The sequence below is a fragment of the Penicillium soppii genome (assembly GCF_028829465.1).
Source record: "Penicillium soppii strain IBT 18220 chromosome Unknown utg000002l, whole genome shotgun sequence".
Classification (NCBI taxonomy): Eukaryota; Fungi; Ascomycota; class Eurotiomycetes; order Eurotiales; family Aspergillaceae; genus Penicillium; species Penicillium soppii.
In genome coordinates, this window is record NW_026643232.1 from 1,943,722 (window position 1) to 1,971,309 (window position 27,588).

At 48.7% G+C, this 27,588-nt stretch overlaps 6 protein-coding genes across 6 annotated transcripts; 4 read left to right on the forward strand and 2 right to left on the reverse strand.

Annotated features, from left to right (window-relative positions):
• Positions 1 to 460: 460 nt before the first annotated feature.
• Positions 461 to 1,831, reverse strand: N7529_002070 (uncharacterized protein; the record flags this gene model as incomplete). Its single annotated transcript, XM_057237601.1, has 1 exon — positions 461 to 1,831. One exon carries the CDS (start codon positions 1,829 to 1,831, stop codon positions 461 to 463), a length of 1,371 nt encoding a protein of 456 aa, XP_057102288.1.
• Positions 1,832 to 4,020: 2,189 nt separating this feature from the next.
• N7529_002071 (acetyl-CoA synthetase-like protein) lies at positions 4,021 to 14,626 on the forward strand (the record flags this gene model as incomplete). The annotated part of the gene is made up of 3 exons (XM_057237602.1): positions 4,021 to 4,497; positions 4,550 to 9,163; positions 9,251 to 14,626. The coding sequence occupies 3 exons, from the start codon at positions 4,021 to 4,023 to the stop codon at positions 14,624 to 14,626; spliced, it is 10,467 nt and encodes a 3,488-aa protein (XP_057102289.1).
• A 2,710-nt stretch (positions 14,627 to 17,336) lies between these two features.
• N7529_002072 (uncharacterized protein) lies at positions 17,337 to 17,759 on the forward strand (the record flags this gene model as incomplete). The annotated part of the gene is made up of 1 exon (XM_057237603.1): positions 17,337 to 17,759. One exon carries the CDS (start codon positions 17,337 to 17,339, stop codon positions 17,757 to 17,759), a length of 423 nt encoding a protein of 140 aa, XP_057102290.1.
• Positions 17,760 to 18,375: 616 nt separating this feature from the next.
• On the forward strand, positions 18,376 to 19,647 carry N7529_002073 (WD40 repeat domain-containing protein; the record flags this gene model as incomplete). The annotated part of the gene is made up of 3 exons (XM_057237604.1): positions 18,376 to 18,387; positions 18,445 to 18,889; positions 18,941 to 19,647. The coding sequence occupies 3 exons, from the start codon at positions 18,376 to 18,378 to the stop codon at positions 19,645 to 19,647; spliced, it is 1,164 nt and encodes a 387-aa protein (XP_057102291.1).
• A 2,543-nt stretch (positions 19,648 to 22,190) lies between these two features.
• Positions 22,191 to 22,619, reverse strand: N7529_002074 (uncharacterized protein; the record flags this gene model as incomplete). The annotated part of the gene is made up of 2 exons (XM_057237605.1): positions 22,191 to 22,528; positions 22,583 to 22,619. 2 exons carry the CDS (start codon positions 22,617 to 22,619, stop codon positions 22,191 to 22,193), a joined length of 375 nt encoding a protein of 124 aa, XP_057102292.1.
• A 2,131-nt stretch (positions 22,620 to 24,750) lies between these two features.
• On the forward strand, positions 24,751 to 26,026 carry N7529_002075 (serine hydrolase domain-containing protein; the record flags this gene model as incomplete). Its single annotated transcript, XM_057237606.1, has 2 exons — positions 24,751 to 24,951; positions 25,025 to 26,026. The coding sequence occupies 2 exons, from the start codon at positions 24,751 to 24,753 to the stop codon at positions 26,024 to 26,026; spliced, it is 1,203 nt and encodes a 400-aa protein (XP_057102293.1).
• Positions 26,027 to 27,588: the final 1,562 nt, after the last annotated feature.

The following is a 27,588-nucleotide window of genomic DNA, read 5'->3' on the forward strand; positions in this document are numbered from 1 at the left end:
ATGGCATGCGCACTACATCGTGATCACCGAGCAAAGATCATAACTATTTTCATGAATTAGTGTTGTTGGGTGTTACTACAAACGGAGGGTTTGGCAGCTTAGTATTGAAAAAGCAGCATGATAAATATTTCAACAGTTGTATGTGTTATAGTTCAGAGGAATTATGTGTTTTTATTTTGTATTTTTCGAGGCTGATCTTGGGGGTTCAGAGCGTCTCCGTCAGCCTGGCGCACAGAAGCAGGTGATGGGGGGTTTCCATCCCAGCCCGCGGCCTTCGGATGCTTCTCAAGAGCCGCCATGGGGTCATTGCTGGAGGACTCGAAAATCTCAACATCAATGGAAATCCAGCAAAGCACCGCCTGGTTACTTAGTTGAGTACAATGAGTAATAAAATCTACGACACTTCTACGGTGCATCCGTGACTTCCTGACACAGTCTCAATTCAATATGAGGAGCTCGATTATATCCCAACAGTCTGCTCGAAAGACGGGAGAACAAATCTCTGCAATAACGCCTCCGTAAAATCCCAAATTTGCGGTGTGTTATGAGACTCAAATGCTGCTCCTGTATAAAAGGTGTGTCGACTGCCTTGAAGATTATTTAGCTCGCGATAAAAACCCTTCTTTATAGCGTCGGCTGAAACGGTCAACTGATAAGGGCTATGATCTGCAGTTGCCAGAAACTCGGGCTTAGAGAAGTCAATCTCAAGACATTGCCTAAGCCGAAGGATGTCCTCAAAGATCACATATTTGAGCTCCTCCTCTGAAAGGGACATTGCGCTTCCAACCTGAACCGTCTTGAGATCCGGGACGTCGGTTGATGCCAAAAACAAAATGCCAGGGAGTTGAGGTTGTTTAAACGGATCGTCCGCCCCTCGGTTCACGTAATCCTTAGCCGGAAGACCCTTAATCCTTACTACCGCCGTGTACAGGTACGTGTTCTGGAACTGGCCAAAAATTCGACACTCATCGCTTCCCAGGTCGAAACAACCCATGTTCTCCAGCCTAGGAGGAATGGCCACAATTATTCTCCTCGCACGAATTAGCTTAAATTTCCGATTTTCAGCTTTTCGCACGGTGACAAAGTTCCAACCATCATTGCGGTCCCGGTCTACCGCCACCACACTACTACTCAATAGAGCATCCTCCCCTAATTCCCTCTGCGCTGCATTGTAGATAGCGCTATTGTTGCCAGTACCTGGTCGAACGAAGCCGGCTCTCATACCCTCCAGGACGTTCAAGTTGGCGTATTTCATAATGTAGAGAGTCGGTTGATGTGGCCAGTCGCCTAGTGGGTTAATGAACGCGCCTAGCCCGTCTATAGAGTCCCATAAGTTTTGCTTCACCATAAATTGCCCAAATGGCAACAGCAAATCCTCTGGGACGGGCTCGGGTAGTTCAAACCCTCCCCTAAGGTAAGGATACCTGTTTAACTGAGAAATGTATCTTTCTGTTGCGGCATCTGCATCCGGTTGGGGGATTGGGTGAATTTCCTTGCCTGTTCGAAAGTCGAACATTTTCCGATCGTTACCGAACGGTACCCGTTCAAGAGGGATCCCAAAATATGCAAAGAACTTTTGTACCGTAGGCAGGTTCTGAAAATATCTGACGCCGTAATTAACTGCTCTCCCACCGAATTGAGGGTCAAAGCAAGTCATGGTGTGTCCACCGAGGCAATGCTCTTTCTCAACAACGATGACATCCTTATTCATCTGGCGCAAACGGATGGCAGCGTAAGTTCCTGCGGCCCCACCTCCAATGATGCAGACATCGCAGGTAATGACTTCGGATGATATTTCCTGGGTGGTATTAATTGCCGTCTGCATCGCCATTCGGTGGGTAATTGCGTCAGAGGGACGTATACTAGATTTATCTCAAATCGTGTGATGTAACGACTTTGAAGGACTTAATATCAAGCAGGTAATCCAAAAAGAAAGTCTTCGACATGACAATAAACATTTGGGACGATGCAGTAGACTGCTCTTATGTTTCAGGTGTAGGTATGCCTCTCAAGCAGCACCAAAATGGTACTGCCTTGGCACCAAGTGAGAGCCCAGCCGCCAGTTTCAGTGCTGCCTTGGCGTAAAGCTTTCGACCACCTTCCTGTCGAAATAATTCTTTAACTTAAATATGGTCGCAGCACAATAGTACTAGATTTCATTCAGGTTTCATTGGTGCTGCAGCACCTGCCGAGGCCTAGGTGCAGGGGTGTAGCAACACTATCCTACATAATCTGCGTATGTAGCTTGCCACCAACTACTATTGTAACCAGCTGGCCAGGGCTCTAGCTAAACCTAAGGAAGATACTGAGTTCTGAAACCTAAAACATGAAAATATTGTGATACATTATGTTGCCTAATCATTATGCCAAGTTGCACGGAGACCTATTTCCAAGACAATCTGCCAAAGTTCCAGATCTTATCCATGTGTACCTATTTCCTGATCTCTTCGCGTACAGTCTCAAATCACTGTTGCACAAAGACTTCATCCACCTACTAGCCCAAAGATAAGCCTGAATGAGGCCGAGAAATAGAATAAGGTTTTGTGTATGCTCACATATTAAACCTTGAGCTATTCCCCGCAGAAATCCAGGTCAAGTCAGCGTATCAGCATCCAGCAGTCGCTTGACTACTTGACACAGAGGGAAAACGAAGTGAAGATCAACCACTAGGCTCTTACTTACTTCAGTACATCACTCTGCTCATCAACTAATTTATCAACACGTAAGCGACAGTCCAGTCAGCATACATCCTAGTCGATATCCTTCCTCAAGACGTTGTAGTGTGGCTGTACGAAAATAGTTCAATCGAATCATCCTATACCGTGATTCTCCCTTCGGCCATACGCCGGACTTGTAAAAGCTTATACTATTTGATTTACGTTATGAGAATAAATTAAGATTCGACCATAGACACATACTTGGGGCATCCCGTATCTAATCCACTGATCGCTTGAGCAAGGATTACAAAGTAGAACTTGATCAAAGTTACCATTACCTGCGCGACACATTTATAACGTCATCCCATTAGCCAGAACAGAGAACAAATTTTGGAGCGTTCGTTGAGGTACTAATTGCCGGAAACATCAATATACATGAGACTCTAGGTAACGTTGCTGACAATGATTACTTCATACCGAATCGCTACATGAGGAGTGTCTGACAGACATGAGCCACTCGACTCCGAGTCTTAGCTGGCTGTCTGTGTGCGCCTAGGAATCTATTACCGACAATAATGCGAACGAAACAAATCAACCTACTCTGATGATGCATCGCGTAGTACAGGAAGTAAGCGCTTACTATTGTCAAATCTAGATCTCTAGTCACGGCAACCGTTGTTTGACAGACCAGACATAGATTGCCATATTAGAAACTCTCCTGGCAATGATAAAAGAAGTGTGAATATTGCACCACTACTGGAAGGAACTCGTAATTTACAGTCTGTGAAAGCTATTGCCAGGGGGAAATTATCCATCCATTTCTCCTAATATTTTTGCTCAGACTTCTCAAGGGCAGGTTTGTGTCATACATGGTAGAGTAGCAGAGGGCTGATGACACCTCTCGGAACTGCTGGAAGGCCCAGGATTGGGTAATAGCTTAATTCCCGCGGAAATAATCTCATGAACGCTAACATGGTACCGTGTGAAATTACATTCGGATGAATCAATGGTTTCGCTTACTCCTCATGTACATTTTGCAAGGCTCTATCGCAACTAGTGGCTGGTGGGTCTAAGAAATGTTGCATACGTTGCTTTTGGCTATTCTCCTATCTTTTTATAGCCTTCTGAATCTTTCGCCTGATTGCAATGCCCATACCAACGTGTATAACACTATCTTCCTGGTCGGCTTAGCAATCACATACTTGTTTCTTTATTCTATTTGCTTAATACGTGGAGCTTTGAATCAGAAAACAAAAAATCAGAAAGGACAGAAAGGTTCAACGTGGTGAACAGTATATCGAGTCAAAAGCAAGAAATGTAGAGTGGATCGCATCAGGATACTTACCCATCCCCTCAGCAAAACATGGAGTGTTCCCGGAGTGCAAAGGACGAATGCAAGTCATGTATCTTCCCAGTACTCGATAGTGACACGTCAAATGAGCCGCACGCCGTGTCGCAGGATATCGCTATCTACAGCCTGCAAACGGTCAGAGCTTTCTGCGACAGTAATGGGAGCGACATGACTTCTCTACTCATCGCTGCGTGGTCTATTGTTCTCCACCGATTTTCCGAATCGGATGTGCTTTACTTCGGTCTTTATTTGGACGGTGCGACAATTGGCATGACCACTTGTGTTCCTGACAGCGTGCAATTGCTTGCGGTGACAGTGAACCCCGACTCCCCCATCAGAGAGTTACTTCAATGCAACAGCAGTGTACATGCTCCGGGTCTTGATGCGAGCCGCGTTCAATTCAACACCGGTGTTGAATTTCGAAAGAACAATACGGAGAGCCCACTGCAGCTGAAACTTGATGAAAAAGTCAGCGTTATAGATGGTGAGGTCAGTTTTAGCCTAGACTCAAGGTGACGGCAATAGACTAACAGATTGCAAGGCCCAGCGGTATGACGTGTTGCTTATCATGGAATTATGTGGCGAGAAGGTACATATGCAGCTAGAATACAACACTTCAGCCCTCTCCCACAGGCAGGGAAGAAGCATAGCGGGCTGTGTGGCAGAGGCCATTCAGTGCTTTTTCCGGGATCCAAGTCAAATAGTACGGAACGTCGACTTGGTCGATCAGCAGAGTCGGCATGACATATTGAAATGGAACAGTCGAAACATGGCCACTTCCTATCATCGCTCAATGACGGAAATAATCGATGGAAGGTCGCGTGCTCAGCCGGACGCACAGGCTATTTGCTCCTGGGACGGCCAGATGACATACTCTCAGCTGGAGAAGTTTTCCACCAAATTGGCAGTGCATCTGCAAAAAATGGGAATTAAAGTTGATGTGATGGTGCCTCTTTGCTTCGAGAAATCTATTTGGGCGATTGTCGCAACACTGGCTGTGCTAAAGGCGGGAGCAGCATTTGTTCCAATGGAAGCCTCCTACCCGGTGGCGCGTCTGCAACAAATCATTTCGCAGACGCATGCGACATTTATCTTAGTATCGGAACAATACACAACGTTGCTTACAGGGGCCGCAGACCACATAATCACAGTCTCTGGTTTCCTCATGGGGCAACTGCAGGATACCGGCCCACTTGCACATACCCACGCGCAACCGCACCATACAGCATATGTGCAATTTACATCGGGCAGCACTGGGAGCCCGAAAGGATGTGTAGTCAAGCATCAGGCATTAGCCGCCATCGCAAGTCACGGAAAGGCATTGCAGATCAGCTCTGAGTGTCGGGTGCTACAATTTGCGTCGTATAGCTTCGGCGTTTCTTTGGTCGAAATATTCTGCACACTGATTGTGGGAGGGGTGGTTTGCATTCCTTCCGAAACTGAGCGTATCAATGACCCTTCGGGAGCAATGTGTCGGATGTCAGTCGACTGGGCTGTACTGACTCCTTCCGTAGTCAATTTCCTCAATCCTAACAGTGTGCCCACGCTTAGAACGTTGGCGATTGCCGGCGAGCCTTTGAACAAGCGCATTGTCGAGAGTTGGGCGGGAATTGTCCGTCTAGTGTCGGTGTATGGAATGACTGAATGGGCTGGAATATGTACAGTCCAGCCGCAGATGACACGGACCATGAACGTCAAGAACATCGGCTCATCGCCCAGTGCAAACCTCTGGCTGGTCAATCCTGACAATTATGAACTGCTCGCTCCAATCGGAGCAATTGCTGAGCTGCTCATCGAAGGCCCCTGTCTGGCACGGGGTTACCTTGGTGATGCAGAGCGAACAGCTACAGCGTTCATCAAGGATCCGCCGTGGCTGCATTCTTCCCGACATAACTGGCCGTCTACACTCTATCGTACAGGTGACCTCGTTCGGTATGGTCCTGACGGGACTATTAACTACGTCGAACGCAAGGGTCTGCAGACCAAGATCCGAGGCCAGCGGATTGAGTTCGGAGAGGTGGAATACCACGTTCGCCGCCACTTCCACGATGCCGCCAAGGTCATTGCCGAGGTGGTGATTCCAGCGGGAGGGGCTGGGTGTCAAACCTTGGTGGCGTTCATTGATTCTAGAGAAGGGAAAGCCCGCGAGCGTCAGCAGACTCTCAAAGATTCTGACTCTGGTCTAATCCTCGATGATTCTGATCAGGCATTCCGACAATATGCTGCGATGACTGATTCAGCCATCCGTAGTCTCTTACCTGATTATATGGTCCCGCAGGCATATATCCCCCTGAAATATGTGCCGTTGACAGTATCCGGTAAAGTTAGCCGCCGCACGCTGAGGGAAGCTGCAGGTAGACTGTCGTATGAAGATTTGATCTCATTTACCGACACCAGGATCAAGAAAGTGAAACCAGGCTCGGGTATTGAAAAGCTTCTCCATCACCTGGTCTCACAGACTCTCAGTCTGCGATCCGATCGTTTTGGCGTGAATGAGAGCTTCTTCCGACTCGGAGGCGACTCCATCAAGGCGATGCATTTGGCGGCTCGATGCCGAGCTAAGAATATATCAATCACTGTGCAAGATATTTTTCGTGAGAAAACCATAGCCCGTCTTTCCCTGTGCGCAAAGATGGATGAGACAAAAACGCCAGAACAGTCCAATGGTGGTACTGAGACAGCGTTCCTTCTATCACCAGTCCAGCAGAACATAATTTATGGAGTATCCAGAGGTCAAAATCAATCTATTCAGACAATTCGTCTTCAACTGGAGAGGCATATTTCTCCTGAGTTCATGGAGACCACAATCTACGAGGTTGTCCGTTGTCACCCAATGCTGCGCGCCCGTTTTGCCCAGGATCATAAGGGTTTCTGGACTCAGAGAGTTGTTCATGAGACTCGAGGAGCATATGGGCACAGCAACCGCATTGTAACCAGCAAGGAAGCCGTGTCTGACATCATGGCCTCCGCTCAGCAAGTTCTAGATATTGAAAAGGGTCCTATTTTTGCTGCTTCATATATTCGCGCTGACGGAGGCAGTCAATTTCTGGCGCTTTCCGCTCATGAATTAGTGGTGGACCAAACTTCATGGAAGATCATTCTGGCCGATATTGAACACCTTCTGAGCGGAGGCATGCTGTCAGATGGACCAAAAGCACAGCATTTTCGGGAATGGTGCTGTACGGAGTTGCAAAAAAATCGTGCTCATCGCGTTGTTTCCCACCAGGCTATGTTATACAAAGTAGCAGATTCAGCGGTGGACGATGCCCTGGCCACTCACAGGTCCCGCGCGAATGAGATCGACTTCGTGATACCACCACTTGTTTCGCACTCGATTCTTACCAAAGCGAGCGGAATTCTCCGGGTCGAGCCCTTTGAAATCTTCCAAGCTTTGATACTCGATTCCTTCGCACGGACTCTTGAAAGTCGAGAGCTGCCTATGATAATAGCTCAAATAGATGGACGCGAGTTGTACCACTGCTCTGGTGGTGATTACTCATGGACTGTGGGTCATTTTAATACGCTTCTGCAGGTACAAGTGCCCTCTCCCTCTCATCGGCAGCCGGATCTTCTAGACCTTCTACGCCAGACGAAGGACAGCTGCCGACAATGCCACAGCGGAGGGGACACACCGCCTTCGGTCAACCAGGATGCGGTATTGAGAAAAAAGCCAATAATCCTCTTCACTTTTGCCACAGCTGCACAGCGGTGGGGGGCGCGTGACAGTACTCTGTGGCAGCAGGTGTCTTTCCAGGCTCGAGAGTGGCCAGGATATATACAGAACATCCTGCCTCCTGCATTCATGGCTGTAAATGTTTCCCTCATCAATGATTTGCTGAAAGTCTCTTTCAGTCGCAGCGACATACTATCTGATACAGAACTTCAGCACTGGGCCCATGAATTCGAACAATCTGTGAACGAGCTTGTGGAACTGCTACAGCAAGGGAACCCTATTTTCCTTCCCAGAGATTTTCCGCTGCTTGAAATAAGCGTCGCTGACCTTGACTACCTCCTGAATCGCCGCCTGCCAGAAATCGGTATTGACCAGAAAGATCTGGAAACGGCATATCCATGTTCGCCCATTCAGCAAGGAATGCTGCTAAGCCAGACACGCCAGCCTCAGTCCTATCAATTATTCTTCATTTGGGAGGTCACTGCTGCTGGTGACACTCACAAAATCAATATTGATAGGCTCCAGGCTGCCTGGGTACAGCTGACCTATCGCCATTCCGTCCTGAGGTCAATCTTTGTGGAAGGTGTTTCAAAATACTCATTCATACAGGTGGTATTGAATGCTGGCTTAGTGCAAACAGTACTAACAAGATGTGCTGGTGCTGATGCGTGTGATTTCCTCTACGCAAACCGGCTGATCCGAAAACAGGGCCGAGAGTCGCTGCCACGATTCACAGTCTGTGAGACGGACAGCGACAGAGTCTTGTGTGCTCTGGAAATTAGCCACGTGCTGACTGATGCCACCTCGATGGCCATTTTGCAACGTGACCTGACTCTCGCATACGGCGACCAGCTGCCTATCGGTGGGAGAGAAAGCTATGGAGACTACATCGCATTTCTGCAAAGTGCATGTGAAGCTCCTACTATCGAGTATTGGAGGAAGTATCTAGGTGGCTGTGGCCCCTGCATATTTCCGCGGCTGCGCGACACCTCATTATCTCCCGGGGACGCCACAGAACTGCAACAGACTCATGTGACACTGAGAGACATACCTAAGATCTATGAATTCTGTGCCGATACAGGGTTCACAATATCGAATGTCCTTCACCTTGCTTGGGGACTAGTACTGCGAGCTTACACAGGGCTGGACTCGGTGTGCTTTGGTTACCTAGCGTCGGGGCGAGGAGCTCCGGTATCTGGAATAGAAGACGCCGTGGGCCCATACATAAACATGCTAATCTGTCGGTTGGATTTCAATGGGTTCAAGACACCCTCGCAGATACTGAGTAAGCTCCAAGTGGATTGTGCAGCGGGGCTGACTCACCACCATTTCTCTTTATCCGACCTTTTTCACTCAATGGGCCTCGCAGAAAGGTCGATGTTCAACACATGTATGACTTTCTCCTCGGAGGAACGTGAAGACAAAGATTTGGGAGAAGGGAGTTTAGTGATTCAAGAGATGGAATCTTATCTGCCGAGCGAGGTGAGGGATCTTTCACCAGTGATCCTGCGGGCAACAGGCGTCACGAGGAGTATCACCCCAAAATCACATAAGCTAATATTTTAATAGTACGATGTCATGATCGATTGTAGGATGAAAGGCCGTCGTCTGACCGCGGCGCTGCGTTATAGGATGGCGGCTCTATCCGAGAGACAAGCTACGGGAATAGCACACACTTTGTACCAAGCGGTGAATGGCATTATAGAAGGCGAAGAAATTGGCAGAGTATCACTGTTAAGCGAACTAGACAAAAAGCAGCTAAGACAGTGGAATGGAGAGGTGCCAGAGCGGACGGAGCGGTGCGTGCACGAGCTGATTGAGGAACAGTGCCGAGCTCAGCCGGCGGCGCCGGCAGTGTGCGCGTGGGATGGTGACTTGACATATGGCGAGCTGGACGCACTGTCTTCGGCGCTGGCAGCGCATTTAGTAGAGCACGGGGTAAGACCCGAGGTGTTCGTGCCGCTATGTTTTGAAAAGTCGAGGTGGACGACAGTGGCAATACTTGGGGTGGTAAAGGCGGGCGGTGCGTTTGTGTTGTTGGACCCATCGCATCCGCAGGTGCGACTACAGACGATCTGCCGAGACGTGTCGGCTGAGCTAGTTGTGGCATCAGCGCACAGCAAGGCTATAGCGGTGGAATTGGTAGCCGAGCTGGCAGCGCAGGTGGTAGTGGTAGGCGACCACGAGACAGCATGGCGGAAGGAGACCACCAGCTGGGCAGGCTCTACAGTGGTGCCCGACAATGCGCTTTACGCCGTATTTACCTCTGGCTCCACTGGCTCTCCCAAAGGAGTCGTCATTTCCCATAGTGCTTACTCCACAAGTGCTCTGTTCCACGGTCAACATCTGTCCCTGTCCAGCCGGTCAAGAGTACTTCAGTTTGTTTCGTACGGATTTGATGTCAGCATTGCTGACTCGCTAACCACCTTAATATTTGGCGCGTCAGTTTGTGTTCCCTCTGACACAGAACGAAGAAATGACTTGGCCCTGATAATCACGAACTACCAGGTGAACTGGGCGCATCTTACCCCTTCACTGATCAAGGTTCTAGAGCCAGAAACTGTGCCGAGCTTACAAACCCTGGCTCTGATAGGGGAGCAGATGTCGAAGGCAGACGTTGAGGTTTGGGCTTCCCAGGTACAGCTAATAAATTCCTACGGGCCGGCAGAGTGCAGTGTTGTCTGTACTGCATTATCAAGCATGAAGCCGGGTACGGACCCTCGGAATATCGGGTACGCAACAGGCTGTGTGCCATGGGTAGTAGACATGCAAAGCCATGAGAGATTAGTCCCGGTCGGAGTAGTGGGCGAGCTGCTGATTGAGGGCCCGATTGTTGGGCGTGGCTACATCAACGACCCAGAGCGGACAAAGGCGGTTTTCATCGACCCGCCGGCCTGGATGCGCCAGTTCCGTGGGAGGAACGTTGGCGGACGGTTGTATAAGACAGGCGATCTAGTGCAGTACGCAGAGGACGGGTCACTGCGCTTTGTCGGGCGCAAGGACACACAGGTCAAGCTCCGCGGCCAGCGCATCGAGTTAGGTGAAGTGGAGCACCACGTGCAGCGGTGCTTCCCGCAGGCGCGCGACGTGGTGGCCGAGGTAGTCACGCCGACGGAGGTCGGGCGCCCGCCGCTGCTAGTGGCCTTTGTCTGGGCAGACAGGCTACATCAAGAACCGCCAGGCAATACCACCTCAAACAGTGATACAGAAGATATCCTAGCTGCGCCTACCAATTCCTTCCGCGCGGATATCCCTATTGCCAAGGCTCATCTCTATAATGCCGTGCCAGCCTATATAGTGCCGGAGCTTTTTCTTCCCTTGGCAGCCGTGCCGCTGACAGCTACCGGCAAAACTGATCGTCGCCGGCTGCGAAACCGAGCCGCCAGCCTGTCTCGAGCCGAGATTGAGGCATACCACAGCCTTGTAGTAGCCAAGCGCGCCCCTGCCACTCAAATGGAGCAGACACTGCAGCAGCTATGGGCGCAGGTATTGAATATCGCGCCCCATACTATTGGCACGGATGACAACTTCTTCCATCTTGGTGGTGACTCGATCTCGGCGATGAAGCTTGTTAGCGTTGTCCGCGAAGGAGGTCTCTCACTTACCGTGGCCGATGTGTTTTACCAGCCGAGGCTGTCGGATTTGACACGTATTGCCCAGTCAACGTCGGGCACGCCTTCGCACGTCTCCAATCTTCCGTCCCCGTTCTCTTTACTCGAACACGGTGCCGTGCACGATGCTGTCGTTCAACTGGCCATCAACCAATGCCAGGTATGCCAAGACCAAATTACCGACATTTACCCCTGCACCGCCCTGCAGGAGGGTCTCATTGCCCTCACAGCCAAGACAGCAAGAGCCTATATTGCCCACTTCTCTTATCGCATCCCGACTGATACCGAGCTGGTTCACTTCCGAGCTTCATGGAACGCGGTCGCTATTGCCAATCCCATTCTCAGTACGAGGATCATCTCGCGCGACCCACTGGGAAGCTTCCAGGTAGTTGTACCGGGCGAGCTTCCGTGGGTGCTCTACGACGATGAGGAAGCATATATGGCAAAAGCCACGCCATCATTGGGGCTAGGCAAACCCCTAGTCCGGGCGGCCGTCGTCATGAGCCAAAGCTCGAAGAAGGGACCACGGTTCATACTCACGATGCATCACGGGTTGTACGATGCCTGGTCTCTGCCGCTTCTTCTGGTGCAGGCTGCAGCGGCCATCCAGGGCGAGCTGTTGAAATCGCGACCTTTTAGCCCGTTTATAGCGTACCTCTGCGACTCAACGTCTGATGCGGAGGGATTCTGGCGGTCACAATTTACCGAGCTGGAAGTTTCGTGTTTCCCACCGCTGCCGACGCCGGCGTACAATCCGAATCCAACCATGTCCGCCACGCATACGATAAGCTTGCCAAACGGCCCGGTGGACGGTTTTACAGTGACCACCAAGCTCCGGCTGGCCTGGGCTTTGACCCTTTCCCAATATTCCAACACCAGCGACGTCGTTTTTGGACTGACTGTCACGGGGCGTGGGGCGCCGGTGACGGGCATTGGGCAGATGACCGGACCGACCATCGCTACCGTCCCTCTTCGCGTCCGGCTGGACCGGAATGCCACAGTAACCCAGGCCCTCCAGCGAGTCCAGGATCAATCAATCGAGATGCTGGCGTTTGAGCAGACTGGCCTGCAGAATATTCGCCGTCTAAGCGACGAGGCGGCGGACGCATGCCGGTTCCAAAACCTGCTGGTTATCCTACAGCGCCAAAGAGATCACATACCAGACCTGTTTACGGAACCGGATGTCCTCGCTGAGCAAGACGCATTCACGACCTACGCACTTACTATGCTGTGTGAATACGAGAGCGGCTCGGTGAGCGTACAGGCGACATATGATCCGCAGATGATTGCGCCCACAGAAGTGCAGCGAATACTTTACCAACTGGCGCATATGATGGGACAGATTTATCAGCAACCGAATAAGTTGATCGGAGACCTGAGTAGGGTAAGCCGCGAGGATTGGAGGCAACTGAAGGAGTGGAATGGAGAGGTACCAGAGCGGACGGAGCGGTGCGTGCACGAGCTGATTGAGGAACAGTGCCGAGCCCGGCCGGCGGCGCTGGCAGTGTGCGCGTGGGATGGTGACTTGACATATGGCGAGCTGGATGCACTGTCTTCAGCGTTGGCAGCGCATTTAGTCGAGCACGGGGTAAGACCCGAGGTGTTCGTGCCGCTATGTTTTGAAAAGTCGCGGTGGACGACAGTGGCAATGCTTGGGGTGGTAAAGGCTGGCGGAGCATTTGTGCTGCTAGACCCATCACATCCGCTGGCGCGGCTGCAGGCGATCTGCCGGGATGTTTCGGCTGAGCTAATCGTGGCATCGGCGCACAACAAGGCAATGGCGGCGCATCTAGTGGCTGACCGTCCAGTAACTGTGGTGTCTGTCGGGACTAATGACACTACATGGCAAGACAGGAGCAGCCTGATTGTTCCATCCTCCGTTAGCCCAGAGAGCGCGTTGTATGCCGTGTTTACCTCTGGCTCCACTGGTACTCCTAAAGGAGTTGTTATCCTGCATGCTAGCTTTTGCTCCAGCATGCTACCATATACAGGCGCTCTCCGCCTTACAGGTCAATCGCGTGTCCTCCAGTTCTCGTCATACGCCTTTGATATTAGCATTCTGGATGTCTTCATGTCACTTACAGTTGGCGCATGCGTCTGCATTCCTTTTGAATCCTCCCAGCAGACTGATATAAATGCGGCCATAGGGACATACCAGATCAGTTGTGCTAACATTACTCCATCCTTGTTGAGCATGTTGACGCACGAGAGCCTTCGGATATTACACATAGTGGCTGTTGGAGGTGAAACTGTCTCCACTGCTGCAGTGAAAAGCTGCAGCCCACATGTTCGACTGATAAATGCCTATGGGCCTGCAGAATGCTCTGTATCAGCCGCTGTTCAGACAAGGATGAATGAACGCTCAGATCGGGGGAATATCGGCCATGCGATAGGATGCGTATGCTGGGTTGTGGATTGCGAGAGCCATGAGAGATTGGCACCGATCGGAGCCGTGGGTGAGCTGCTGATTGAGGGACCAATTATCGGGCGTGGCTACCTCAACGACCCAGAGCGAACAAAGGCGGTTTTCATCGACCCGCCGGCCTGGATGCGCCAGTTCCGTGGGAGGAACGTTGGCGGACGGTTGTATAAGACAGGCGATCTAGTGCAGTACGCAGAGGACGGGTCACTGCGCTTTGTTGGGCGCAAGGACACACAGGTCAAGCTCCGCGGCCAGCGCATCGAGTTAGGTGAAGTGGAACACCACGTGCAGCGGTGCTTCCCGCAGGCGCGCGACGTGGTGGCCGAGGTAGTCACGCCGACGGAGGTCGGGCGCCCGCCGCTGCTAGTGGCCTTTGTCTGGGCAGACAGGCTACATCAAGAACCGCCAGGCAATGCCACCTCAAACAGTGATACAGAAGATATCCTAGCTGCGCCTACCAATTCCTTCCGCGCGGATATCCCTATTGCCAAGGCTCATCTCTATAATGCCGTGCCAGCCTACATAGTGCCGGAGCTTTTTCTTCCCTTGGCAGCCGTGCCGCTGACAGCTACCGGCAAAACTGATCGTCGCCGGCTGCGAAACCGGGCCGCCGGCCTGTCTCGAGCCGAGATTGAGGCATACCACAGCCTTGTAGTAGCCAAGCGCGCCCCTGCCACTCAAATGGAGCAGACACTGCAGCAGCTATGGGCGCAGGTATTGAATATCGCGCCCCATACTATTGGCGCGGATGACAACTTCTTCCATCTTGGTGGTGACTCGATCTCAGCGATGAAGCTCATCAGCGTCACCCGCAAACGCGGGCTAGCCCTTACCGTAGCTGACGTCTTCCAGTGGCCAACTCTTGCCCAACAGGCCACATCAAAAATTCGCATTCCTTCTGCTTCCCTCTGATGATCGATGATGGGAAGAATCCTTCAAGAATCTCAATACAATAACTTGTACCTCAGTATAAATTTCTTCGGCTACAACCACGACCCAATGGCTAAACTAAGGAAGTCCCAGAGAAGGTTCTAAGGGATGGCTGGTCAATCAATACAGATGGCGCTCTGTTGTACCGCGCCACTGTCTGTAAAGCAACAAAACGATGAGTTGATGTTGATGAACGATAAAATGCAGCGGTTACTTGGAACAATCCTGGGCAGGGTGAGAAAGATTTGCAGCACACTTGGGGGGTGTCTGGGTATCAGGAGATGCGCGTGATTCTGGGAGGAGAGTTTCGTTGCCCAACTATAAACGATGAGCACCCTTTTTCTTCCACTGTTTAAAAAGAAATTGAACGAAATGATCAGTTTTATTTTCTTCTCGACCGTTCTGAGGTTGGATCTCTGAGGCACAAAATTGTCTAACCACCATCAGCGATTGCTGGAAGGGGATGTTTAGCAACATAAGCGTTGTGGAACTAACAAGGATGGTAAGCTACGTCAATACAATTAGCAGATTCGTTATCTCGAATCAGATTTCCTAATTAGCATGTTGGCTGAGTTATAAACTCTCAAAATTGGGAACTTTTCGGTGTTCTCTAAGACTCAGAAGAGCAGTTACATAAGCATTGACCGGATCTTTTTACTTAAAACACTCAAACCCTTTTGGTATCAGGGTCTTTGTCACGAAGAATTCACGATCATGGATCTGGAACCGGTTCTGCCATCTCCCACCGACTTTCTAGAATGGAGTTTGCACTGTTTGTTTGCTTGATGCCTCAGGCATGATTACCTTAATTGTTTCAGCGTGTTGTTTCTTTCTTCTTTCTTTCTTTCTTTCTTTCTTTCCCCATGTTTAGTAATCTAGTTGAATGCACCATTTTTCATCAAGACTTGGCTCGTAACATAATACTAAACATCACCAAAACACTTTACTGAGCAGCACGACTGTACAAACCATCATTGTGATTGGTTTCAATCCTGCTTAGCCCCACTTCCCGTTCCTTGGCATCGTAGAGCCAAGACCTCCGAACCGAACCGAAAGATCGACAGAACCGACCAATCAGCAGCAAGAATGGCTGATTCGAAGAAGAAGACTCCCCGCATGACTCGGAGCCAGCAAACGAGACTCGCTGACAGCGATGATCAAGAAGAAACGTCCACACATGATCCGACTTCGATTGAACTCCCTTCCTCCGACCTTTCGTCACCAATACGAGGACGAAGCCAAAGCACCGGTTTCAGTCTAGCTCATTCGTATCTAAACTCACCAGCAGTACGCGACACTCTCGCTCGGCAGGATGCACGACAGCGCTTCGAAACAATGGTCAAGAAGTACAAAGAGCTTGAAGCCAAATTCAACGAGTTAGAAACCAGAGAGAATGCTGTTAGCAAAGAGCTCGAGGAAAGTAACATGCTCCGAGAGCAAGCTGCTGAAGAACGCGATGAAGCTATCGCTCACCTGATGATCGCAAAGGACAAAGAAAAGATAGCAGTGGATGCTAGGAATGAGATGGCATACCAGTTACTACAATCAGGAAACCATCAGCGCAGCGCACCGATTGTGGAGGCTGTAGCTATAACCCCTCGTGTTCAGAAAACGACCAAGATGCCTGATGCTCCCATGCTAAGTGATGGCAAGGAAGTTCGCTTTGAAACCTGGCAGACAGTGATCCGACAGAAGCTACTTGCTAATGCAGATCATTATCCCAATCCAATCCACAGAATGATTTATGTCCAAAGCCGCTGCGAAGGAAAGGCACAACTACACATTGCACCACGAATGGATCCCGAATCAGCTACTCCCTACACCGATGCAGAAGATATCCTCATGCACCTGAAAACAGTGTTTGCCAACCCAAACAGGAAGGCCGAGGCATACACTCAATTCCACAAATTGAAAATGAAACCAAAGGAGAACTTTACCGATTTTCTGGCTAGCTTCATGCAGCTCGCCGAAGAAGCATGCATTCCAATTGAAAACCGCAAGCAAGATCTTTATTTTATGCTTCCATACCTGCTCCAAACCCAGGTGATGCTCCAGAAGAACCAGAGTACAGTATCTTTCGATGAGTTTGTCCAAATCTGCATCAGCCTGTCCCACGACATCAACGTCCAGCAAAAATCCCGATCTGGCAACCGAGCACGAATTCCTAGTTCCGGAAATAACCTCACTTCGTCGTCGGCAGGTTCGAATTCTCATGGAGATCATACAAGGGGCAATGGAATATGAAGAGATGAATATTGTATTGCGGACGGAGGAGAGAAGGGGAAATAGAGAGAGAGCGAGAGATATCTATCTATCTACTCCATGGGAGCTATCCAAATGTGGGATGTCACCTGATATCCCCAACAAATACACACTCACAGGCTCCTCGACCGATCTTCTCACTCTCCCAAGTGTCCATTATTCGTAACATCCTATTGATGCCATTTCGAACCCAGTTGTGCTGGGCGCAGCCAATGGTTGCAAGAGTTTCCACTTGGACAGAAACGAACGACCCCTTGTGGTAGTTGCGTGGCTTAACCGATCGGACAAGCGCCAATCAGGGTCCACTTTTGCCCTTAGCCTCACTTCGATGCTTACCCCTCTTTGAGGGGCGTAAGCTCCATTTTTGGATCCTTCGCGACATCTTACTTTTACTTTTGATATCATTAATACCGTGGAAGGCTTGTTAACCATGGATCCACTTTCGGGTGCAGCAAGTGTTATCGCAGTTATCCAGTTAACCGGAGTTATCTTACAAATATGTGGAAAATATCTCAATAACGTCAAGAGCGCGAAGCAGGATATTCAGCGTTTCCAAGAGAAGGTCGCCACCCTTTCACAAGTCCTTCACTCTCTCGATGAGCTGATCCGTGTATCTGATGGCAACAAACTTACTGCTACGCAAGACCTGGTCGACAATATTGCCAAATGCTCCTCAGCACTTACAAATTTAAAAGAGAGAATCAATCCGGAAACGACGCAGAAACAGATGAGGAAATGGGGCCTTCGAGCCTTAAAATGGCCACTGGCACGATCGGAGGTAGATTTTGCTATCATGGAGCTTGAGTCGTACAAAACAACATTTGCTTTGTCCTTGCAGGTTGATCAAACGTAGGCTCCGGACCATTATCCAATCTCTTAATTATTCATACCAAGGGCCAACTCTGATGCTGACTTAGGAGATCTACCAATTTGATCCACAAAAAGATAGACCTTAGCAGACTACAGACCGCAAAACAAGCAGCATTCGACTCCTACGACATGTTACGAGCCAAATCTTGATGAAAAAGAGTGCATTCAACTAGAATACTAAACATAGGGAAAGAAAGAAAGAAGGAAGAAAGAAACAACACTGAAACAATTAAGGCAGTGATGCCTGAGGCCTCCAATCAAACAATGTAAAACACGAACTACGAAAGGCGGTGGAACACGGCAGAATCGGTTCAGGATCATTGATCCTGAATTCTTCGTGACACGACAATCAACACAGTGAATGTCTCCCGCGGACCCGGATTGACCTGCTTCGAGAAATCGAAGAGTGGGCAAAATCGCCACACGGAAAATGCATATTTTGGTTGAACGGCATGGCAGGGACAGGGAAATCAACAATCTCCCAAACAGTTGCAAGCCGTCTTTAGGAGCAGCAGCTTCTCGGGGCCAGCTTCTTCTTTCGGAGAGGCGAAGAGGACAGAGGGACAGCAAAAAAGCTTTTCCCAACATTGACCGAGCAAATGGTCAAGAGAGTACCTCAAATGCTGCCTCGAGTTCAAAAGGCAATTGACGATGGCCCTAATATTTAGGAAAAGGTGTTGAGAGAACAATTTGAAAAGATTCTACTGGATCCACTGTTTGATATTAAGCAGCGCGAAGAGACCATAAGAAGAGTGATCGTGATTGATGCTCTAGATGAATGCGATTCAGAAGATGATATAGGGATTATTCTCCGGCTCTTGCCACAAGTTCGAAAGTCAACTTCTGTGCAACTACGGTTTTTATTGACAAGCAGACCTGAGTTGCCGATCAGGCTGGGCTTCGAAGGGATCACCGATACCCACCAGGATTTGGTCCTCCATGAGATCGAAGAGCCAGTGATAGAGCACGACATATCCTTGTATTTTGAGGATCAGTTCTTACGCCTAAAACAGAGGCGCTCGTTTCCACTAGACTGGCCTGGAGCCGCAGCTACCAAGATATTGGTTGATAGGGCCGTCCCTTTGTTCTTTGCACCCCGAACAGGGATGATCCGTAGAGAATTCAAGCGGTCGCTTCCTACTTGAATATGTCAGTTACCACAAGTTGAGGAAGGATGGAGCGCGCTCATCCAGACCCTCGAAGGCCATTCGGATTCGGTTCAATCTGTGGCCTTCGCGCCCGACGGCCGCCTGCTGGCGTCCGGCTCTGATGATTATACAGTGCGGCTGTGGGACCCGGCGACGGGCGCGCTCACCCAGACCCTCGAAGGCCACTTAGGTTCGGTTCAGTCGGTGGCCTTCTCGCCTGACGGCCGCCTACTGGCGTCCGGCTCTGCTGATAGTTCAGTGCGGCTCTGGGACCCGGTGACGGGCGCTCTCACCCAGACCCTCGAAGACCATTTACGTTGGGTTCAATCTGTGACCTTCTCGCCTAACGGCCGCCTGCTGGCGTCCGGCTCCGATGATTATACAGTACGGCTCTGGGACCCGGCGACGGGCGCGCTCACCCAGATAATCGAAGGCCATTCACATTTGGTTCGATCGGTGGCCTTCTCGCCTAACGGCCACCTACTGGCGTCCGGCTCTTATGATAAGACAGTGTGGCTGTGGGACCCGGCGACGGGCGCGCTCATCCAGACCCTCGAAGTTGGAGAAGAAGTGTCTACGCTCGAATTTTCCCATAGTGGTTTATATCTCCACACCAACCTAGGCGCCCTTTACATCCAATCTAGGTGTGACATTCAGGCGGCGTATTACGTCGGATGGAGGGAAGTTTGTATCTCGCAATCTCGCTTCTCGATCTGGGGTTGAGGAGCGCTGTGAGTTAGGCCAAAAACAGGAACGACAGTGTTGTATTCGGGGCATTTTTTTGAACAGGGAAGACATCGATCATTTTTGTTTCCAAGATCTTAGGTTTTCTTAATGTCAAGGTACCTAGAGAAGAGGATCAAGAATGAGATGAGTATCAAGATATTAGAACCTTTAATCCAATTTCGATTCGTCATTGTAAAGCTATTGAGTTTTGACTTAGTGCGGCTAAAGTCTTTACTTCATGCGTTTCACGTCTACAGCGGAGCTAGAACGTTTTCTCAGCCTTGGAAACTTAACGATCTCGATCCCCCGGTCGATCTTCGTGAAAGATGCCCCGCCTTTAACACTATCAACTTTCTTCCTTTAAGGATGGCCGAGGTCGCTGGAGAATTGTCTTCTCCAGCAGCTATTAAAGTGGCAAATTACGGCAATCCAACGCCATAGTTGCAAACGGCAAATCGAGTCTTGGTCGCGGTCGGACTAACATTGAGCACTAGCTCCCTTATAATGCGGATCTATACTAACACACGAGTAATAAGCAGTTTCTGGTAGGATGACAGTAGGTGATGCCTTTTTCATAGACTCATACACCTTTTCGGACCGAGAAACAACATAAGATCACGCAGTGGCATTTATTATCATTGCCTAGGTAAGTGTAACCGCGGCAATTACAATGAGTAACACTGAATCGTCCTTCGAATAATATAGATGTTTTCCGTTAGCACTCAAGCAACGATCCTATGTAAGTCTCGCTTCTCCTCTGCTAGGATGCCAAGAGCAAAGAACCTAGCTAATTGAAACCCTTTCTTAGATGGATACATCCACGCCGGGGTTGGACTTCACATCAGCATTTGCCCCTATCAACTATAAGCAACTATAAAAAAGTAGATATTCGAAATTTTCATCGGCCTTTACAGAATTTAAAAGCTAATACTTACACTTACGGCCGCATAAGTCGTTCTAACTGCAGCGTTTATTTACATCCCTTATCTCGCATTCGCCAAACTCGCCTTACTTATGTTGTACTACAGGCTACTCAGCACTTTCCGAAACTGGCAATAAACCATCTACCTCGTCGCCTTTATCATTACCGGATATAGCACCGCTCTAACACTAGCTCTTATCTTCGTATTTAGCCCTATCCAGAAAGGCTAGAACTCCTCAATCACACAGGGTTCTTACATCAACAGACCCGGCGTTTACCTTACAATAGCTATCACAAATACTGTCAGCGATCTTATATTAATCCTGATTCCAACCCGGGTGGTTTGGAGACTCCGGATGCCTCTGATTCAGAAACTAAGGGTGATTATTATTTTTGGTATTAGGTGTCTGTAAGAAATTCCGTTCTGTCTGTCTTGAATTCTGTACACCCGACTGTTAAGTATAGCTATTTGTTTTTAATTATGATATAGAACCATTATCACGAGTATCCTTCGACTGGCAACCTTATGGCCTCTAGTGACATCGATGGATGTACCATACAAGATCGCCCTCGCCAGTGTGTTCATGTAAGCTCACATAAAACAGCTATTCTTTTGATAACAGATGACTGATGTGGAATAGATTCTGTGGCAGTAACATCCAAGCCAATTTCATCATCATATGTGGCTCCATTCCCTATCTCCGTCAATTTGTTCGCGATTACGCCCCTAAATGGTTCCTTAGCCGTATGGCCTCTAGACAGCTCAGCTCATCTCCTCATTCCACGCCTTTGAAAATGGTACGAAAGCACGGAATCAATCATCTTCAAGGGGGCATTGACACGCATACGTATGAGATGGATGAATTCATGGCGTACATCCAAGCGCTCTTCCATGAGCCTCGTCGAGCAGCGCGAAGCCGATGCACATTATTCTCTCTGGTTATTGTTCGTCTGCAAATTTGAAACACCCGACACCTCAAAAATGTAGAGCAATACCAATATTGATTCCCTTTCCGGTAAGACATCCTGGGTCTTCAATCTTGTAGCCCTGCTTATGATCAAGGCCATATTCGATCATGCAGCTTTAAGGGTGTCATTGGTGGCATTTACTCCCTGTCATTACCCGTCTTCTTTGATATCTGCGTCTCTAGGTCCTGGAAATATCAGGAGGCTTATGAGCTTCAAGTCAACAACCATCTTAGCGCCGTAAATATCCAATTCTAAGGTGCCAGGACGGTCGAGGCTGTGCTGGACTTCGCTGAGGCGTCACAACGTTTTCGAAGTCGCGTGCCACGAGGGCAGTCTAACAATGCGAATGGCAATTAGCCCACGGCAGGCTTTGACGAGGCTCTAAGTTCGGTTTCAGGAAGAGGAATTCTTTACATGTACGTTCTACTACATATATATGGAGGTCGACCTTTCCGTATTTTAGAGTCTGTCGCCGGACTCCCAGAGTTCGAACACATCATAACTACAAGAACGACCCAACTTCAGTCTCCTAATTTTAAAGAACTATTACTGAACATAATGACTATGGAATTGGACATAGTATTGAGTTCCCAGGCCGAGCTCCGCTGAGTACTGAGTAACGTAACAAGAAACAGAGCGTAATTATTCCTTACCATCCACCTCCATGACCACCCTTTCCACCATCCCATCCACCTCCATAGCCTCCACCACCACCTTTCCCACCATCCCATCCACCTCCACCACCTCCATGACCACCATCCCATCCACCTCCATAGCCTCCACCACCTCCATGACCACCATCCCATCCACCTCCATAGCCTCCACCACCTCCATGACCACCATCCCATCCACCTCCATAGCCTCCACCACCTCCATGACCACCCTTTCCACCATCCCAACCAGGGCCGCCGTCGTCCGTACCAGCTGCAACATCTGTGGCAGCCACGTTACGGCTTTCGATATTCCCTTTCCATCCACCATTATCCACTTCATGTTGGTCAGAAGGTGCTACACCGGTGGCTTTGTATTATGATGACTTACACTGTGCAACAGGGCTTGCCAGGGCGGCAAAACCCATGCTGAAGAACAATAAAAGACTGATTGACTGCATTGTGTGGTAATAATGTGTCTATCGCTGTTAGCAGGGTTCCTGCTCATGGGACAGCTCCAAAGAGCCTTACCAAGATAGATTGCAACGTCTGGTATATTGATTTTTGATTCTTGACGAATAATAATTTATCAGAGCTGGAACAGTGCTTCTTTATATATGCGAAGGATTCACTCGGCCGAGCGACAGAGTCGAGATCTAACGAACTATCTTTTTATCAGGAAATTCAATTATCAATTCCTTTTCATCCGATTGTTGGATATCGTGGTTAACCTCCGGCCAGTATCACCATTGTCCAACCGTCTATCATGGATATCTTGCAGGAGGTGGTCATTCTGACTACGATAGACCTGAGGGTGGAAATACACCATGCTTTCACACCGGACTATATCTGACTTGATCTGCTGGTCATCTTTTATTTTTTACATGTGTTTGTTGAGATGTGAACCTGGTTCAACGACCAAACTCACGAATGAGAAGAATGCAACACATGGGGGGTAACTGACAGAGGAAATTTTCCAAGCGATCAGGCAAGGAAGACCTGGTCAGTGGAAACGTCACACCCTCAAAGGATTGTCTGTGCTGGGCATGATTCCTTTTAGTATGGCCGCAATCAAAGACTCACAACGAGGACATCGTGCCACTTATTTGTTTGCTTGGGCCTATCTCAGCTCCGAAATTCCTTTTATCTTGTTTTTTTTTTTTGTTTCTACAATAATGAAGCCGAACAAATATTTACGACTGTAGAGATAAGAGTTGATACTGCCAGCCATTTTTTATTGAAAGTATGTATCGGCGATACAGAAGCTCACAGCTCCGACACGGGCATTTCATTTTGAACGTTCATTCTTCAAAATCACGAAAGGTCCTCGATACGATGTATCGCGCGCACGTTGTACAGATTTATAGCGAGCCATGCTTGGGACCCTGCGTTTCCCCACAATTCTACTTACTCGGCATAAAGTATCATAAGTACTTGACCTCCGGTAATTCGGGGCCTGACCGCTAGTCAGACCGCCTACTAAATCAGGCAATAGAGCTACTACTTAAGTCTACACAGAAATCATAGGAGGGCCTAGATACTGACATATTAAAACATCTATCTGAGAGTATGCCTTAGAAATTGGCTCATGCTTTGAAATATGAAGGATGGCATAACTAGCTATTAATTGGAATTGAAGTTCCCGGGTTTCTGCCGCGCAATATTACAGAAGTGGGCCCTAGTCTGAAGTACCGGAGGTCAAATACTTATAATACACCACTGTACATTCAATTGGGAGTGACCGGCGAAAGAATCCTGTTTCTGCAGGCGAAGGTGATCTAAAGTGACGATGCAGTAAAAAAAATATAAAAAACATGATATCAGAAGTAAAACGGAATATTCCTCAAAGGTTGACAGACAAAGCTGGAGCTTATGCCACTCAAAGAGGGGTGGCGTCAAAGTGAGACTAAGGGCAAAATTGGACACGGATTGGCGCTTGCCCGATCCATTGACCATGCGCCTACCACAAGGGGCTGTTCATTTTTGCCCAAGTGGAAACCCACCCAAGCATTAAGCGCACCCGGAAAAACTCAGTTGAAAAATGGCGCTGAATAGAATGTTATGAATAAGAGACACTCATGAGAGCAGGAAGATCAGTCGGGGGGCCTGTCAGTGTGTATTGGGGACCTTTTCTAGACCAAGGCGCACCCCGGAATGATTTCCAGGGCCATTATCGGCTTCCATGGTATTGCATTGAGTTCTCGTACACATTGTGTAATTTACGAGCAAGATACAATACCATGCTCAGGACATCTTACGGTGTTCCTCAATTAAAGCGACAGGCTCAATGATTGATCTGCGCTGAGGCTTGTATTATTCCATGATATAAATTACTGATTTCATGAAATGTACTGCCGGCAAAATGCGATGTGGCGCGCTGGCCTTGCTAGACTGCTGTAGGCGGGGGTCCTTTTCGCCAATGATAAATCATAGTCACATGCCTTGGGACATGTCTCTTTTCCCACTCTCTCTCACATCTCACATTAGCAAGAGCTGTGCACAGCTTATCTGTTGACCATCTGCAGCTTTTGTTACAAAACGCTCTGTTCTTCTTCTGAAATGTGGTCGGCATTCGTCTTCATATTTCCTTGCTTTGTCCTAGCTGGCTCTGCGACCTTCCAAAATCCACTTAAAGAACAAGCAAGCCACTACAAGTCGCCCTTTAATGCAGATTTTGATCAGAAGGTCGAGTGGGCGCTTAAACATTTCAAGATTCCTGGTCTTGCTGTCGCAGTCTCTGACGGCGAAATCTTTTCGAAAGTGAGTGATTTCGTTTGTCGAGAATAGCTTCGAAGCCCTGTTCGTCTGCTTGGATTGACAAAAAATCACAAAGGGTTACGGTATTTCAGATACCCTCACATCTCAACCAGTGACAGAGCATACTCTGTTTTTCACTGGAAGCACGACTAAGGCCTTCACTTCAGCAGCTATCTCTCTTCTCGTTGATGATAGCATCAATTTCCCAGCCATTCGCTGGAACACCTTGGTCCACACTATTCTCCCAGCGGATTTTGTACTCAATGATCCTTGGGCTACATCGCAAATGACGATTATTGACATCCTGTCTCATCGTTCTGGCCTGCCACGCCACGACTGGGTTTGGCTTGCTAACATAACGCTTCAAGGTGCTGTGCAATCAATGAGGGATCTTCCCTTCACGGCCTCTCCGCGGACACAATATCAATATTGCAACCTTATGTATTGTGTAGCATCCCATCTTATCGAGACCGTGACGAACAAGTCCTTGGAAACTTTTTTGACGGAAAATATCTGGTTGCCCCTGAATATGACTGAAACTTACATTTCCCTCTCTGAGGCGCGAAATGCAAACCGAGATATTTCCCAAGGCTTTTACGTGAATCTGGACGGTGAATTAGTCTCCACTAACCAAGTTTTCATTGACACCATTCGAGGCGCGGGCAATATATTGTCATCTGTATCAGATTACGCCAAATGGATTTCGACCATGCTGAATCGGGGGGCACCCTTTTCTCAAACAGCTTACGCCAAATTGTTTGGTGGTCACTCTATCGTATCCCCGAATCCGGTTGAGCCGTTTCAATCTCCTACACTCTATGGACTAGGATGGATGTCACAAGTATATCATGGCGAAATGATATTGTTTCATGAAGGATCCCAGTTCGGATATGGTGCATGCGTCATGTTTCTACCACAGCGGAATTTTGGGCTCGTGTTGTTAGGCAATAATATGAATGGGGTTAACGCGGCCGCGAAAGTACTTGCTTATCATCTGATTGATGAAAAATTGGGGGTTCCACCTGAGAATCAGTTTGACTGGGTTGCAAGGTATGCAAAAGCATCTAACTTCTTTTAGTATCTCTGTGTTGCCTTACCTCTCGGTGCATTTTTCTAATTGAATGGAAACTAGAGGCGATGCAATGATCAACGACACGTACCTTTCCGAAAACATATTATCAGAATTGTACCCAAAAATCCCTGATCCTCCTTTGCCAAGCCCTCTCAACTTCTCTTTATATGAGGGAGCCTATACACACCCAGCTTACCCAGAGTTGAGAATTACCAGTGATTGTAGCGGAGGTGACCGAGCTTATCGGGGACTGAATCGAACAACCCCTGATTTGTGCGCCTCGCTTGCAAGATACAATGACTATTCCAAAGACTTAGGGATAGACCTTTTTCATGTTTCCGGCACGCACTGGATCCAAATAGCATTACGATGGGGTGTTCCTAGTGCCGCCCGCGTGGAGTTTTTGATTGGCCCTGACGGCTCAGTGGGCTGGCTTGGGATTGAGATCGAGCCTGCGATGGCGGAACGGGAAGAAAAAATATGGTGGAGACATGTGTGAGAGCTATCATATGTGATAGCCCTTTCGAAAAATCGCTAAATCGACGCTATGGAGAATTATATGTCCTATGCTTGATATTCATGGAAAGGATTGATACCCTCGTAAACGGCGGGAAAGCGTGGTTGCTGCCTAGGAAGGGAAACAAGGCTTACATATAGACCTTGGCGCCCCCATGGGCCGGCCTCCTTTGGGGACAAGTTGAGGCTTCACAGGAAATATATTATCTTCATCGTCACTGATTGCCTCGAGGTCTTCTAAACCTTGCTCTCGGTTTTTATTTCCTTCCGCACAATGCCTTTCTTTATTGATGATGTAGTCTTCCAGCAACTTACCCCCATGTCTTCAATCTCGAACTCTGAAACGCATGCAATATCCCCAGTTGTGAGCTTACAGTAGCTTGAAGTAAGCGTCGCCGGAAATTATGGTAATTCAGGCAGAGTTGAACTGATGCTGAACGCCGGCACCAGTTGTCGAGATCGAGAGGACACCACGAGCAATGCTTGTGAGAGTAGGAGTTTCGCAGAATCGGATTCTGGGTTTACCGACAAAAGATCCTGTGAGACGGACTGCGTAATATTAATATGGTTGAAGGTATTTTATCAGACTCTTTCAGTAATTTGCACGATAGTCAACCTCGGGGTCTTTTCAAGCTTTCGCCGAGAAAAATTGTAGCTTATACCGGGCACAAGAAGAGGCTCAATGGCAAATGTCATCTTTAATATCATTTATCATGGCATGAAACTATCGACGCTTGGTCTCCGTTGCCTAGTGTTCCTTCATCCTCGTTTGTGTCCACTTGAACCTTGTATACCGAAGCCATCTAATGGATACCGCAAGATAGCAAGATTACCAATCGTAGATACCCAAAATCCCATGAACTGTCATGTCTTGAATTTTAAAGGCTTTACTCTCAAGGTGGAAGAAGGGCTAGAAGATTATATGAAGAAAGTCAATTTGACGCCACTTTCAAAAGTCCAGCGTCAGGCTAGGACTTATCTTGCACGCAAAGGCTATTGAAGGTTCAATTTAACCTTATGGCTGGGCAGAACATCAATTATGCTGAGTTACA